This window comes from Panthera pardus, unplaced genomic scaffold (assembly GCF_024362965.1).
Source record: "Panthera pardus isolate Hobbes unplaced genomic scaffold, ASM2436296v1 HiC_scaffold_13, whole genome shotgun sequence".
NCBI lineage: Eukaryota > Metazoa > Chordata > Mammalia > Carnivora > Felidae > Panthera > Panthera pardus.
The window spans coordinates 42,905,921-42,921,565 of NW_026526688.1; the positions used below are offsets into that span (position 1 = coordinate 42,905,921).

Below are 15,645 nucleotides of genomic sequence, written 5' to 3' on the forward strand. Positions count from 1 at the left end.
CATCAGCCCAGAGCCCGACGCGGGGCTCAAACTCACGGACCGCGAGATCGTGCGTGACCTGAGCTGAAGTCGGAGGCTTAACCGACTGAGCCACCCAGGCGTCCTTGTTTTTCTTTTTAAATGTATGTGTATACAGCTATAAGCATGCCTCTTAGCATATCTTTTACTGGATCCTGTAAGTTTGGATATGTTGTGTTTTCATTTTCTTTTTATCTCAATGTATTTTCTCATTTCTTTTGTGACTTCTAACTTGGACTTAGTGGTGTTTGAGTCTGTTGTTGAAGTTTCACAGATCTGTGGACTTTCAAGTTTTCTTTCACTTGTTATTCTCTTGTTTCAATCCATAGGGATCAGAAAAGATACTTTGTATAATTTCAATATTTTTAAAGTTAACTTGTTTTGTAGTATGACAAGTAGTCTATCCCCCAGAATATTCTATGTTCACTTGAGAAAGATGTGTATTCCACTCTTGTTAGGTGGGATGTTCTGTATATTTTTATTAGGTCCAGCTGGTCTATACTGTTGTCAAGTCCTTTATTTAATTATCTTTTGTCTAAGTTTTCTATTCATTATTAAAAGTGAGGTACTATAGTCTTTTGATATTATGTTTCTGTTTATCCCTTCAATTCTTTCAAAACTTGCTTCATATATTTAGGAGCTCTGATGTTTGGTGCATAAGTATAATTATTATATATTCTTGGTTAATTGACACTTTTATTAATCCCTTTTAATAGTTTTTGATTTAAAGTCTATTTTGTTTGATATGAGTATGGTTTCAAAACTTGCTTCATATATTTAGGAGCTCTGATGTTTGGTGCATAAGTATAATTATTATATATTCTTGGTTAATTGACCCTTTTATTATTCCCTTTTAATAGTTTTTGATTTAAAGTCTATTTTGTTTGATATATTTGTATTGTATATTAAATACTGTATATTTTTATTACTGTATATTTTTATTAATGTATATTTTTATTTGTATTGTATATTAAATACTGTATATTTTTATTAGGGAGTTTAATTTATTCAAATTTAAATTAATTTCTTATATGAAAAGCTTACTATTGCCATTTTGCTAATTTTATTCTTTATATCCTGTAACATTTTTGTCCCTTCCTCTCTCTTAATGCTTTCGTTTGTGTTCCACTGATTTTTTTTTTTTTTTTTATTGTGACATGCTCTGGTTCCCTTCTGTTTTCATTTTGTGTATATTGTGTACATATTTTATTTTTAATCCCCATTTTAATTACTTAAAATATATTAACATTAATAGTATTTTAAACTGATAACATCTTAACTTCAATTGCATACAAAAACATTACTCCTTTACAGCTCTATTTCTCATTTTATGTTATTACATAGATTATAGGGTTTTTTGTTTTGTTTTGTTTTTGTATTTGTCCTTCCAATTCTATACAATAATTAAAAGTGAACTTACCCACTAAAATTACAATAATATATGTTACTGTATTTGTCCATGTATTTATCTTTATTAGAGAACTTTATAATTTTCTTTTGGCTTTATATTGCTAACCAGCATCCTTTAGTTTCAACATGACAGCCTCCCTTTAGCATTTCTTATAGATCAAGTCTAGTGGTAATTAACTTTTGTTCATTACCTCAGCTTTTATTTTTCTGGAAAAGTCTTAATGTCTTCATTATATTTTAAACTATGGTTTTCCTAGATACAATAATTTTGGTTGACAGTTTCTTTCTTTCAGCAGTTTGAATGTATTCATCCTAATCCCTTATGGCCTGTAAAATTTCTGCTGAGAAGTCTACTGGTAATCTTATGGGAGTTCCCTTATATGTGACAAGTCATTTTTGTCTTGCTTCTTTCAAGATTCTCTCCTCACCTTTACCTTATGGCAGTTTGATTATAATGGGAAATTTGTGGGTCTCTTTGGATTTATCCTAGTTGGAGTTTGTTGAGCAGTTCACTCAGATTTCTGAAGTTTATGGTCACTATTTCTCCAAATAAACTCTCTGTCCCTTTCTTTCTTTTTTCTCCTTCTGAGATCCCCATAATGCATACATTGATCTGCTTGTTCATGTCAATAAGTTCTTTCTATCTTCTTCATTCTTTTTTTCTTTTTACTTCTCTGACTGGATGATTTCAAATGATCAGTCTTCAGATCTGATTCTTTCTTCTGCCTGATCAAATCTAATTTTGAATACCTCCAGTGGATTTTTAAGCTCATTTATTGCATTTTTCCGCTCTAGAATTTCTTTTTAGAATAGTTTAAATTTCCTTGTTGACACCTACACTCAGAATTTATTCTGGTATGTAAGGCTAGTTAATCATTTAATTTAACCAATTCCATCCTTAGACTAAACTAGAAAACTTCTTTGATCATGTCAATAGATGCAGAAAAAGAATTTGACAAATCCCAACACCATTTGTGACAAAATTTTAGAAAACCAAGTCTAGAAGGGAACTTCCTTAACTTGAGACATCTAGAAAAGACCTACAGCTAACACCTTAATTGTGAGAAACTAAATGCTTTCCCAGTGAGATCAGGAACAAGGCAAGAATGTAACTTCCCAGTCCTTTTCAGCTTTGTACTGGAAGTCAAAAACACTGGTTACACCAAACACGTAAGGATGTGGAGCAACAGAAACTCTCATTCATGATCATAGGAATGCAAACTGGTACAGCCACTGTGGAAGACAGTTTGGCAATTTCTTACTCTTACCATATGATCCAGCAACTGTCCTCTTTGGCAGTTACCCAAATGAGTATAAAACTTCTTATATCCACACAAGATCATGTACATGAATATTTATGGCAACTTTATTCACAATTGGCAAAAATTAGAAGGAACCAAGATATCCTTTAATAAGTGAATGGATAAAAAAACTGGAATAAATACATATAAAGGAATATTATTCAGTTATTTAAAAAGGGAGCCACAAGGCATTTGAAGACATAAAGGAATCTTAAATGGATACTGGTTAATGAGAGAAGCCATTTGGAGAAAAAGCTAAGTGCTGTTATATCCTGTATTATATTTATATTATATTATATTATATTATATTATATTATATTATATTGTTATTATTCTGTGACATTCTATAAAAGACAAAACTATAGAGATCATGTAAAAATCATTGATTGCCAAGGATTTCCATGCTGCTGACATCACTACTTCTCAAGTTTTAGTTTTTAAGACAAAAAAAAAAAAATGCTGCTTGCACATTCTGCCTTTAGAAGAAAGTTAATTTGATTTCTTCCCTAAAACTGTTTCTGAAGTCAAAACTAATGGCCAAGCCAACCCTTAAGAATCTGTGTACTTTTTTCTAATTGTTCACATGAAAAGTAATATAGTTACAGAAGCAATGCTTATTATTTTCCATTAAAAAAATTCAGATTTAAATCAGTAGCATGTCATTAAAACATGAGATTGCATTAATCTTATTTGTTATTTGTCAATGCCATTTGGACTAAAAATACTATTACTCAAAGATAATAACAAAATTTGCCTATTTTTTCCATATTCTTAAGAAAATAATGAACTTTGTTATACTAGTTTAACTTATATACATTATATTTACTTGAAAAGATAAAATAGATAAACAAGTTAGGCAACAATTGTGATTTTTTTTTTCTATTTAGTATCCAAAGATGATAACTTTAGAGGCATTTTCAGTTGTTATGACACAGTTGCTTGGAGTTAATCTGGGATTAACATATAATAATGACATCCTCACTTGTTACTGTCCAGGAACTACATGCATAATGAACCCTGAGGCAATGTAAGGTTTTATTTTTGTCAAATCTATATCTTCCCTTGGGAAATGTTTGTAATATTCTTTAATGTACAATCTCTTTCAATATGACCTGATTATGAATATTTCTTATTAACCAAATATGTGCTAATTTAATGCTTAAAGGAAGTGGACATTTGATATTATAGAAATTATGCTTAATCGTTCTAGTATAGAGAGAAAGTGGATGTTGATGATGACTTTCTGGGGCTTACTAGAATCTTAGAGTAAAATTTATTCATTCACCCAAAAAACATTTTAATGAACATCTACTGTGTCCTGGTTATTGTGTTAGTTTGATTTACAAATAGGTAATAAGATAGATAAGTCCTAAATACATTAGTCCATCAGGGATAGAAAATTAAAAAGTAGACATAAAAACAAACAAAATCTAAACGGTTTATGATAGGTTCCAAGAAGAAAATGAATAGGGAAAGTATGGGGAGAAGAAACATTCTGATAAAGTAGTCTAGGAATAATTATGGAAATAATTTTGTTGGGATCTGAAAGAGAATGAATCTGGTTATTAAAGAGCTCATTGAAAAAGTTTCAGTGAAAGTAAATGAACTAATACTTGGGTAGCAACAAGATTGTAAAGCTTGACAGACTGAAGTTAAGGAGGTTGGGGGGGAGGATAAAAGTGAAAAAAATATAGCTGGGACTATAAGGAAGAATGTTTTAGATGTAAGGAAAAAGAAGTAACATGCAATGAGGATAAATAATGAGTCATGGAAAGAAGTCCAGGATGTGATACAGAAAAGAACATGATCATGCAATCATCATGTGGAAATTAGGATCTTATGATAAATGTAATGAAATATATTTTTAATTGGCTCATGCAGTATGGATAATAAAAATTATCTTATAAAATGAATATGAAATATATCAGAGGGAGCAAGAATATAGTGATATTTGGAAATGATGATTCTCATAATAATCTATAGCAGTTTCTTAAAATTGAGAGAAAAGGAGATGCCAAGAATTTTTTGCAGGGGTTCTGGTTCAAGATGGCAACATAAGAATAATCTGAACTCATGTCCTCCTATAGACACAACAAATCTATAACTACATATGGATCATTTTCCTTTAAAAATATAAAAACTAAGTAAGAACTCCTACATATTGGGCAAATGAGAAAAAAAACCCATATCAGAGTGGGTAGGGGAGGCTAAGGCACAATCTTATATCTTTCTATAATTCCCACCCCTCACATGCCAACCCCAAATCAGGAGAAAACTGAAACCAGTAGTTTTCCCCTGAGGAATAAAGGGTTTGAATCGTCCTTGGATACCACAACTTTTAAGACAGCAGGTGCTAATTTGGCTGTCTTCATCTGTTGTACTCTGGAGTGCCAATCTCTTCCATAGAGAAGTTTGTAGAGGTGCCTGACATATCACCTAGCTCTGGTGTCCAGGAAGGTTTGCATTCCTGGGTCTCATGGAACTATAACAAATTAAGAGATGGTTCTCGGCCAGCTGCTACTTTTGTGGCAATACACAGACAGCAGACTGAAACATAACACCAAACTTTCTGTGAAATGGCCTATTTGCTTGCCCTGGAGCTTCTGCCTGAGGGGCAGGCTTCTGGTTTGGGACACCTTTAGAGTCCTACTAAGGTGCACTCTGGAAATGGAGTCTAGTATGTGCCATTTTGTGCTCTTTCTCTGACTCACAAAAGATCTCTGGGATCTCAGGAAAGGAACTTTTTAAAAAATTTGTTTTAATGTTTATTTATTTTTGTGAGAGAGAGAGAGACAGAGAGAGACAGAGCGTGAGTGGGGGGTGGGCAGAGAGTGAGGAAGACAGAATCTGAAGCAGGCTCCAGGCTCCAAACTGTCAGCAGATGTGGGGCTCAAACCCACTGATGTGGAGCTTGAATCCATGAACTGTGAGATCATGACCTGAGCTGAAGTTGGACGCTTAACCGACTGAGCCACCCAGGCACCTCAAAATGAACTTTTATAATCATCTGGTACCCCAAGTTTTGAGAATGTTGCACAGTATACATCTCTGCATCTCCTTGCTCTGTTGGCCAGCAAGGTATATGTTTGTAGCCCCATAGCACTGTGTGTATTTTTATACTTTAAAAGCTGTTGCTTGAGGGTCTGGCTTTGGGACAGTTAAAGGTCTTGGTACATCTTTAACCACTTGGAGCCAAAAACTAAAATTGGCTGCTTGGACAATCACAAGAGTTTGAGAGACAACCAAGAGTTAGGAGAAGCCTGAATAGCAAGGTTCATCTCCTACATGAGGCCACCCCTTCGAGACTGGAAAAGAAGGCTGTTTTATCTAATACATAGCAGTGGACAGAGAATAAAACAAAATCAAGAAACAGAGGAATTTGTTCCAAACAAAATAAGGCAAAACATCAGAAAAAGACTTAATAATACAGCGATAAGTAATCTACCTAATAAATTTTGTTTGAAGTAATGGTCATAAAGATGCTCACCAAGCTTGGGAGAAGAATGAATGAACAGGTGAGAACATCAACAGAGATATAAAATAGAAGAAAGTACCAAATAGAAGTCACAGAACTTAAGATTGTAAAACAGAACTGAAGAATATAATAACAGAACTGAAAATTCAATAGAGGGATTTAACAAGCAGACTAGATGAAGCACAAGAAAAGATCAATGAACTCACGAACAGAGTAGTAGAACTCATAGCCAGATCAACAAAAAGAAATAATTTTTGAAATGTGAAGTTAAATAAGGCGCTTACTAAACAAATCCAGCAGACCAATATTCACATTATAGGGGTCCCAGAAGGAGAGGAAAGAGTCAAAGGGACAGAAAACCAGTTAACGTTTGTCACCATTAGGAGTAACAAGTCTTTTTTTTTTTCTTATAATAAGAACTTTTAATATATAATCTCTTAGCAACTTTCAAATATTCAATACAGTGCCCCTTCGCCACTCTTGGTGTGTACCCTTGGTCAGTACGAGAGCTGCCACCCAAGCAGCCCCCCATCCTGCCAGACCTAGTGGGTGTCATAAGCCACCACCAGAGCCCCTCCCAAGGGCCCCACACTGGGAAGCCAGCCACTTTACCAGCATGCCTCTAAGAGTCATGGCCAGGACTCCCAGATGGGCTAAGGGCCAGCCCTAAACACCAATGTGTCTGTAGGTGAACCTCACTCATATACATGTGCACTGAGGGACAGCCCCACTCACCAGCAAGTCTGGTGGCCACCTGTCATCGACTAGCCAGAACAGGAACATGCACACAGCCCATAGAGAGTCCTGGAGCACTTGGTTTGGCAGTCCAGGTGGGTCTGCACTACTGAGCCCCACAGTACCTGCATAAAGCCACTCCTTCAAGACCAGGAAACATAACTGCTTAGTACATAGAAATAAACAGAAGGAGGCAAAATGAGGCACTAGAGGTTGCAAATGAAAGAACAAGACAATACCTGAGAAAAGTGAAATGGATAGTCAGTCCACTAGGCAAAGTTCAAAGGAATGGTCATAAAGATGGTCACCAAACTGGAAGAGGAATGGAGGATCACAGTGAGAACTTCAACAAATACATAGAAAATATAAAAAAGAATCAATCAAGCTGAAGAATACAATAACTGAAATAAAAAAAATCACACTAGAGGAAATCAACAGCAGATTAGATGTTGCACAAGAAAGGATAAGCAGTCTGGAAGATTGGATAATGGAAAGCACCCGATCAGAGAAGCAGAAAGAAAAAAATAATTTTAAAAATTGAAGTTATTTTAAGGAACCTCTAGGGTAACATCAGCCATACTAGCACTTATAGGTACCCTCAGAAGTAGAAGAGGGGCACCTGGGTGGCTCAGTCAGTTAAGCGTCTGACTTCGGCTCAGGTCATGATCTCATGGCTTGTGAGTTTGAGCCTTGCATTAGTCTCTGTTCTGACAGCTCAGAGCCTGGAGCCCACTTGGGATTCTGTGTCTCCCTCTCTCTCTCTGCCCCTCCCCCACTCATGCTCTGTCTCTCTCCCTCCTTCAAAATAAAATAAACATTAAATAAAAAGAAGTAGAAGGGAAGAAAAGGATCAGAAAATACATCTGAAGAAATAATGTCTTAAAATTTAACCTAATCTGGTGAAGGAGACAGATATCCAAGTCCAGGCAACAAAACTCTCAAATAATATGGACCCAAAGAGAGCAATACCCATTATAATCATAGTGTCAACATATAAAGATAAACTGAGAATCTTAAAAACAGCAAGAGAAAAACAGTTATGTATAAGGAAACCTTCCTCTGATTATCAGGGGTTTTTTTTTGGAAAAAACTTTGTAGTTCAAAAGGGAGTGGCATGATATATTCACAGTAATGAAAGGAATATTTATAATAAAAAATACGGTACCTATCAAGATTATCACTTGAGTTAAAGGAGAGATGAGGAGTTCCTCAGACAAGCAAAACTAAAGGAGTTCATCAACACCAAACAGATATCACAAGAAATGTTAAAAGGATTCTTTCAGTGGAAAAAGAAGAGCCTTAACTAGAAATGAAACTGTGAATGAAAGCAGTGTCACTCAAGGTAAACATATAGTAAAGGCAGGAAGTCAACCACCCATGTATTTGGTATGAGTGTTAAAAGACAAACATAGACAGTGATCTAGACCTATAATAATTAGTCAAGTTATATACAAAATAAAATGTAAAATATATCAAAAACAAAATGCAGGGGGAGTAAAAATGTAGTATTTTTGGAACACACTTGAACTTCAGCCCTCAGCCATCAACTTAAAATAGACTGCAATATACATAGGATGTTACATATGAATCTCAAAAGATTCACAAAAAATACCACAAAAAAATACCAATAATAGATACACAAAAAATAAAGAGAAAGGAACACAAATACAACACTAAGTCACCAAATACCAACAGAAGACAGAAGAAGGAAACAGAACTACAAAAACAATAAGAAACAATCAATATAATGGCAATAAGTACATATCTATCAATAAAATATCTAAATGGACTAAATTCTCCAGTCAAAAGGTATACAGTAATTAAATGGACAAATAAAAACAAGATTTACATATATACTACCTACAGTAGGCTCAATGCAGATCCAAAGACACATGGAGTGAAAGGGAAGGGATGGACAAAGATATCCCATGCAGATGGAAATTAAAAGAAAGTTGGGGTAGCCATACTTCTCTCAGACAAAATAGACTTTAAAATAAAGGCTGTAATAGACAAAAAAGTCATCACATGATGATAAAGGGATCAATCGAACAAGATGATGTAATACTTGTAAATAGCTATGCACTTAACATAGAAGCACTTAAATACATAAATATTAGCATACATAATGGGAGAAATTGACAGTAATACAATAATAGTAGGAGCCTTTAACACCCCACTTATATCAGTGGACAGATCATCCAGACAGCAAAACATTGGCCATAAATGATTCATTAAGCAGATGAACTTAATAGATATATACAGAGCTTTCCATCCAAAATTGGCAGAGTGCACATTCTTTTCAAGTACATATAGAACATTCTCCAGGATAGATGATGTTAGGCTACAAAATAAGTCTCAATAAATTTAAGATGATTTAAATTATATCAAGCATCTTTTTCAACCACAACAGTATGAAACTAGAAATCAATTGCAAATCAAGTCTAAAGTTAGTAGAAGGAAGTAAATAATAAAGATGAGTGAAAAAATGAAATATGCTTAAAAAACAATAGAAAAGACAGGGGCTCCTGGGTCACTCAGTTTATTAACTATCCAACTGTTGATTTCTGCTCAGATCATGATCCCATGGTTCATGGGATCAAACCTTGCACTGAGCTCTGTGCTGATGAGGAACCTGATTGGGATTCTCTCTCTCCCTCTCTCTCTGCCCCATCCCTGGCTCATGCTCTATCTCTCTGAAAAACAAAAAATTAAAAAAAAACATTAGAAAAGAAAAAGGAAACTAAGAACAATTTATTTGAAATAATAAACAAAATTAACAAGCATTTAGCCAGACTTTTCAATAAAAGAAGGGAGAGGGCACCTGGGTGGCTCAGTTGGTTGAGTGTCCCAATTCAGCTCAGGTCATGATCTCATGGTTCCCGAGTTGGAGCCCTACATTGGGCTCACTGGTGTCAACCTGTCAGCGCAGAGTCTGCTTCCATCCTCTCTGCCTCTCCCCCCACTTGTGCTCTCTAAAAAATATTAAAAAGAGAGAGAGAGAGGACCCAAATAAACCACAAATGAAAGAGAAGTTACAACTGATACTAAAACTGATATTAAAATTGCCATTTTAAACAGTTTCTCTTTTTTTTAAATTTTTTAAAAAATATTTACTTATTTTTGAGAGAGAGAGTGTGAGCAGGGGAGGAGCAGAGAGGGGAAGACACAGAATTCAAAGCAGGCTCCAGGCTCTGAGCTCTCCAGCACAGAGCCTGACCTGGGGCCTGAACTCACGAACTATGAGATCATGACCTGAGTCCAAGGCAGATGCTTAACTGACTGAGCCACCTAGGCACTGAAATTGAGGGACATTTTAGCAAATAATCAGCCTATAATCATAAACCCTTTCAAGGTTATGAAATTCAACAACAAATGTGGATAACAAATGTAGATATGGAGAAGTAAATGCAATGGTTGATTCTGAACTGGATCCTTTTGCTATAAAGTGCCAATATTGTGAAGAAGGAGAAATTTGAATGGAATCTGAGGATTAGGTAATAGTAATGTACCACTATTTCCTGATTTTGAAGGGTCTGCTTAAGGAGAATTCATTTCTACACAAGAATTATACATTAAAATACTTAGAGTTATTAACATTGTTTTTGGCAGTTATCCTTAACTGTTTTCAGGAAACAAAATTTATTCTTTGAACTGTATTGTATTATTTATGTAAGATTTAGATTATTACAAAATTAAAGTCCATTAAGTAGTACACTTAGAAATGTACAAATATAAAATAAAAAAGAATCTAGGGCTTGTAGATTTTATATACTTAATGTTGATATATTTTAACTGATTGATTTTGATACCAAAGAATAAATAACCTTGTTTTTCATTAGCATAATCAACCATTTTTTATTCCTTCAGTTTACATAAATTTCCTAGTACATTTCATTTTTATAAGTAATTATGACTTACGTTGACAATAAAAGTAAAAATAAGATATTCTTAAAGAGAGCTTTTTGTGTGTGAAGCACTGTAAAGTGTTTTAATATATTTGAACTCGTCATTTTAACTTCCTTTATGTGGTAGATGTCTATTATATGGAATTATAATAAAAATGGACTCACTGCTTTTATTTACGGTTTGTATTAAAAATAAAAGCACATGAAACCAATATGACACTGTATGTTAAGTAACTGGTATTTAAATAAAAACTTAAGGAAAATAGTATTTTCCCCTCCTTGGCTCTCCAGTAAGTGAAATGTAGAATTCATAGTACTCTGTTGAAGAGGGTTTCTTTAAAACTGACTTTATTCCATTTGTCTGAAGAATATAATTTATTTTTAGACATTCCCATGGTGTGAAGTTTTTTAGCAGTTGCAGCATGAATGAATTTAACCGTATGGTTTCACAGCCTGAATTTGGATGTCTTCAGAATGAAATAGTTTCAGAAGTGTCTTACCAAGATAAAAATACACTCTGTGGCAATGGTATTTTGGAACCGCCTGAGGAATGTGATTGTGGTCCTTCACAGGTTAGTGATAGACATTAATTGCTTATCTAAAGATTTTTCTTTGGGGGAGCCTGGGTGGCTCAGTCGGTTATGCGCCTAACTGTGGCTCTGGGTCATGGTTTTGTGTTTTGTGGGTTCGGGCCGTGTTGGGCTCTGTGCTGGCAGCTCTCTGAGCCTGGAGTCTGCTTCGGATTCTGTGTCTTGCTGTCTCCCTCTTCCCCTCCCCTGATCGTGCTGTCTGTCTGTCTGTCTCTCTCTCTCAAAAATAAATAAACATTAATTTTTTTAAATATTTTTCTTTGTGTTTCTTGTGTAGACTTATAGATGTGATATAAAAAGGAAAGATTTTTTTTTTCTCAAAAGCTCCACCATTTATCAGATATCTAAGGGAGATATGGGGCATGTGATAACTGACTCATCATGAATTTAAAGCATTTGAAGAGTTTAAGTAGCAGGTAAGTGTAGCGTGGATTAAAGAGGTAGATTTTCAGGGTGCCTGGATGGCTAAATTGGTTAAACTGCCAACTTTGGCTCAGGTCATGAAATTCACACAGTCGGTGGATTCGACCCCGGCATTGGACTCTGTGCTGACAGCTAGAGCCTAGAGCCTGCTTTGGATTCTGTGTCTCTGTCTCTCTCTGCGCCTCCCTGCTGACACTCTGTCTCTCTCTCAAAAATAAATAAACATTAAAAAATTTAAAAAAAAAAACAGAGGAGGTAGAGTTTCTTCATTGTGTAACCATTAATGGTAATATCTACCTTTCTGTATCACAAACAATGTTAACATCAGTTCTATAATTATCACCTCAATCATCTCTCCTGAATTCCTCCAAAGTGACTGCATTGGTTCACTAAGTTATTAAATGTGTGTTGCTGTTTACCTCCTCATCTCCTAATTGCTGTTCCTGCATTTGTGAGATCTTCATTTATTTTAACTTTTGACTTCACAGAATTTAATTAATAATGTCTTGATGTGTTGTTCTATTTAGCTTTTTGCTATTTTTTTTTTTTTAGTTGTGCTTGGTAAGATAAGTAATCATTGAATTTTGTTGTGACTGCTTTCATATACTTATAAATGGAGATAATTTTGAATATTTCACATTTGCTTGAGAAGATGTAAACTAACTGGAACAAAATTCTGTATACTTGATTGCATTATAATTTTTAAGTGAATGACTCACATCTGTATTTTTATTGGTTTTGTTTGCCTGAATTCTCAGTACTTAAGAAATAATGTTGGTACCTTCAACTATAGAGTTGGATTTGCCTAATTCTCACTATAATTTACTTAATTCATGCTTTATATATTTTGTAGCTTTTTATATGGTGCAAACATATTTACAATTTTTATATCTTCCTAGAAATTTAACATTTTGCCTTTAAATAAATACTGAATCTGTTTATCTCATGTTTCTTTTGGTTTTAAAGTCTATCTGGTCTGGCATACATCTGTATCTGTACACATAATAACTTTCTTTAATTGGTATTTCCCTGATAATTTTCTATTTACATTTAGTTTTTCTGTACTATTAAGTTCAATATCTATGTTTGGTTTTAATTTATTATTCACTCTGTCTTTGATTTATAAGATTATCCCCTTAAACATGATTATTACTTTTTGAATATTCTTTTAATTAACTAAAGTCCATAATTTGTTCATATTTCCTTTGTTTTTACCTAATGGCATCTTTCTGTCCCAGAATCTCCTCCAGGATACCTCACTACATGTAGCTATTATTACTTCTTACATATTATTTATAACTTTACTTGTCTCAAAATGTTTATGTTTTCTGTGTTCACTTTGCCACATTTGTTTTCCAATTGAATTTTTTTTTATTTCTTTTGGTCTATGTGTTTTGTTATTCTTTCTTCCACTATTTCTTCTAGTGATTCAGTGGATATGTATTTTCAATTTCCCTTTAGTGATTATATTTGCATTTTTAACCATATATATGTAATGTTTAACCATATCTAGACCACATTACCCCAAAATAACAGGATTTACAACTGTTAGAAAAAGCTCACTGACCCAGTCAAAAGAGGGACACTGGAAACTCGGAGCACAGTGAGACGAGGCTTTAATCAATGTTCTTGCAAGAGCGGGTGTCTGATGGACAGGCACACTGAGAGCAGTTACAGCAGACAATTTATCTGCTAGCATGCATGTCCCTCCCCTGGCTCCTCATTGGCTGAGTACTACAGAGATTATAGCCTTACCTGGATGTCCCTATGCCCATGTAAGGCAAAAAGTAGTCTGATTGGAACAAATGTACATTCCCTGAGGTGATAGAGACTTTCCATCTCTCCTTTGTTCTTTGGTGCATGCTCATTGCAAAGTCTGAAAAGAAATAAGCCAGCGAAATGGAGAATGGAAGAACCAGGAAGTGAGGTGTCTGAAGTTTTGGGACTCCATTATGGGGTGTGTGTGTGTGTGTGTGTGTGTGTGTGTGTGTGTGTGTCGGGGGAGGGGAGGGGGCTCATATATATTTCTAATAGGTTAAACCTACTGTTAACTAGTCAGCACAGCTTGTATTTGGTATTTCTGAAAATGAATCATCTCACTTCTCACAACAACCCAATAACTTACATGACATTTTTACAAAATATTTAATTTGTCATCTTTATTACTGCAGAGATTGTATTCAGAAAACAGTTGCTTTATTTCCCCTACAAGTCCTTTTATTTATTAAGGGTTTTTTTGCATGTGAAAGTTTCTTTCTGAAATAATGTCCTTTTGAATTATATCCTATTCCTTAAAATATACTTTAGGACTGTTCTCTTGATAGGAAAATTCACTGCCCACTTTTGTTTATCAAAAAAAATTATGTCATACTCACCATTTCATTGTAATATATAATACACATGAAATATGAATGAAGGGTATAACAAACAGATACTTAACACACACCTGAATAATTTGCATTCAGTTCAAAACAAATCTTACCTCTGCCAAAGGAGTTCTTTGTATGTCTCTTCCCAATCAGATGCCCCTTCCTTCCAATCATCATTTACAATTTCACTGCTTTACTACTCTTCAACACAGTTTTTCTTCTATTTTTGCATCCTTACACAATATACTTTGGTTGACTGTTTTCTACCTTTACATAGCAACCATATGGCTTATATCATTTTGTCACTTGGCCTTTTACTCAATATTACACTTGCAAAGTTCATCTGTTTTTGAATGTAGCTTAGTCCAATTGTTTTCATTGCTTTTAGTATTTTATTAATATTATAGTTTGTTCTATGTCAATGAAAATGTAAGTTTATTTGAATTTTTTACTATTAAGATTCATGCAGTTGTGTCTTTCCTGGCACATGTCTTCTGCTGCACATGTACCTGCATTGTTCTAGGCTATGCATCAGTAGGTGAATGTGCTATGTCCTGAGCTATTTATATGTATATTTCTTTGAATTGAGAGTATCTGACTTTGGGTTTTATTCTTGAGTGGTCTGTGCATATCTTTCATACAGTTTTTGGTTATTTCATCAGCATTCACTTCTGTAAATTATTAGCAATTTATCATCAATGTGGTAGAAGGCTCAGAGGTACACTGTTTCTCCAGTAAACTACATTTTCTGGGCATGAGATGAGTCTTGTTGGCAAGACCCCGTGATCAAGTGGTTCAGGTGAAGCAGTAGGTGGGCTGGTGATATCTGTTTCTTATGGGTGAACAGCTTCCTGTCTGTGGAGTTTACCAGTGTCAGGGGCCCATCTGTTTATAGTGGAACTTTTGGGGATTTTCCCACCCAATCAGATTGTATTGTTGTTACATTGGATTATTTCATGAAGAACTTTTAATGAGAATATCAGAATCATACATTTTCATTATATAACTATGGGATAAAGTTCTTTGGTTCCAACGTGCCAGTGAATATCAAAGGAAATTCAGGGCCAGTGGATGAAATCAGCTGTGTACTGGTCTGAGATGCCTGCAATTGCATGGGGTCCTAATCAGACATAGTGCTCAAGGGCTCTTCTCCCCTAACCCCCATTATCCTGGATTGCCTTCAGTGATCTTGTTGCTGAACTCCACCTACCCCAACGAAACTTAGCTGCTTTTTTTGGTGACTTATATACTAGCATATCAAGAATATTATTTGGGGGGAGCCTGGGTGGCTCAGTTGGCTAAGTGTCCGACTTCAGCTCAGGTCATGATCTCACAGTTCGTGGGCTCAAGCCCCACGTCAGGCTCTGTGCTGAGAGCTCAGAGCCTGGAGCCTTCCTCGGTTTCTGTGTTTCCCTCTCT

General features: G+C 34.9%; 1 protein-coding gene across 1 annotated transcript in view; it reads left to right on the forward strand.

The window, feature by feature from the left end:
* The window catches only part of LOC109262144 (A disintegrin and metallopeptidase domain 3-like), a 112,905-nt gene that overhangs the window by 48,839 nt on the left and 48,421 nt on the right, over nucleotides 1-15,645 (forward strand). The window contains 2 exon segments of the mRNA XM_019440566.2: nucleotides 3,617-3,756; nucleotides 11,230-11,416. Coding sequence (XP_019296111.2) covers nucleotides 3,617-3,756; nucleotides 11,230-11,416 — 327 coding nt within the window.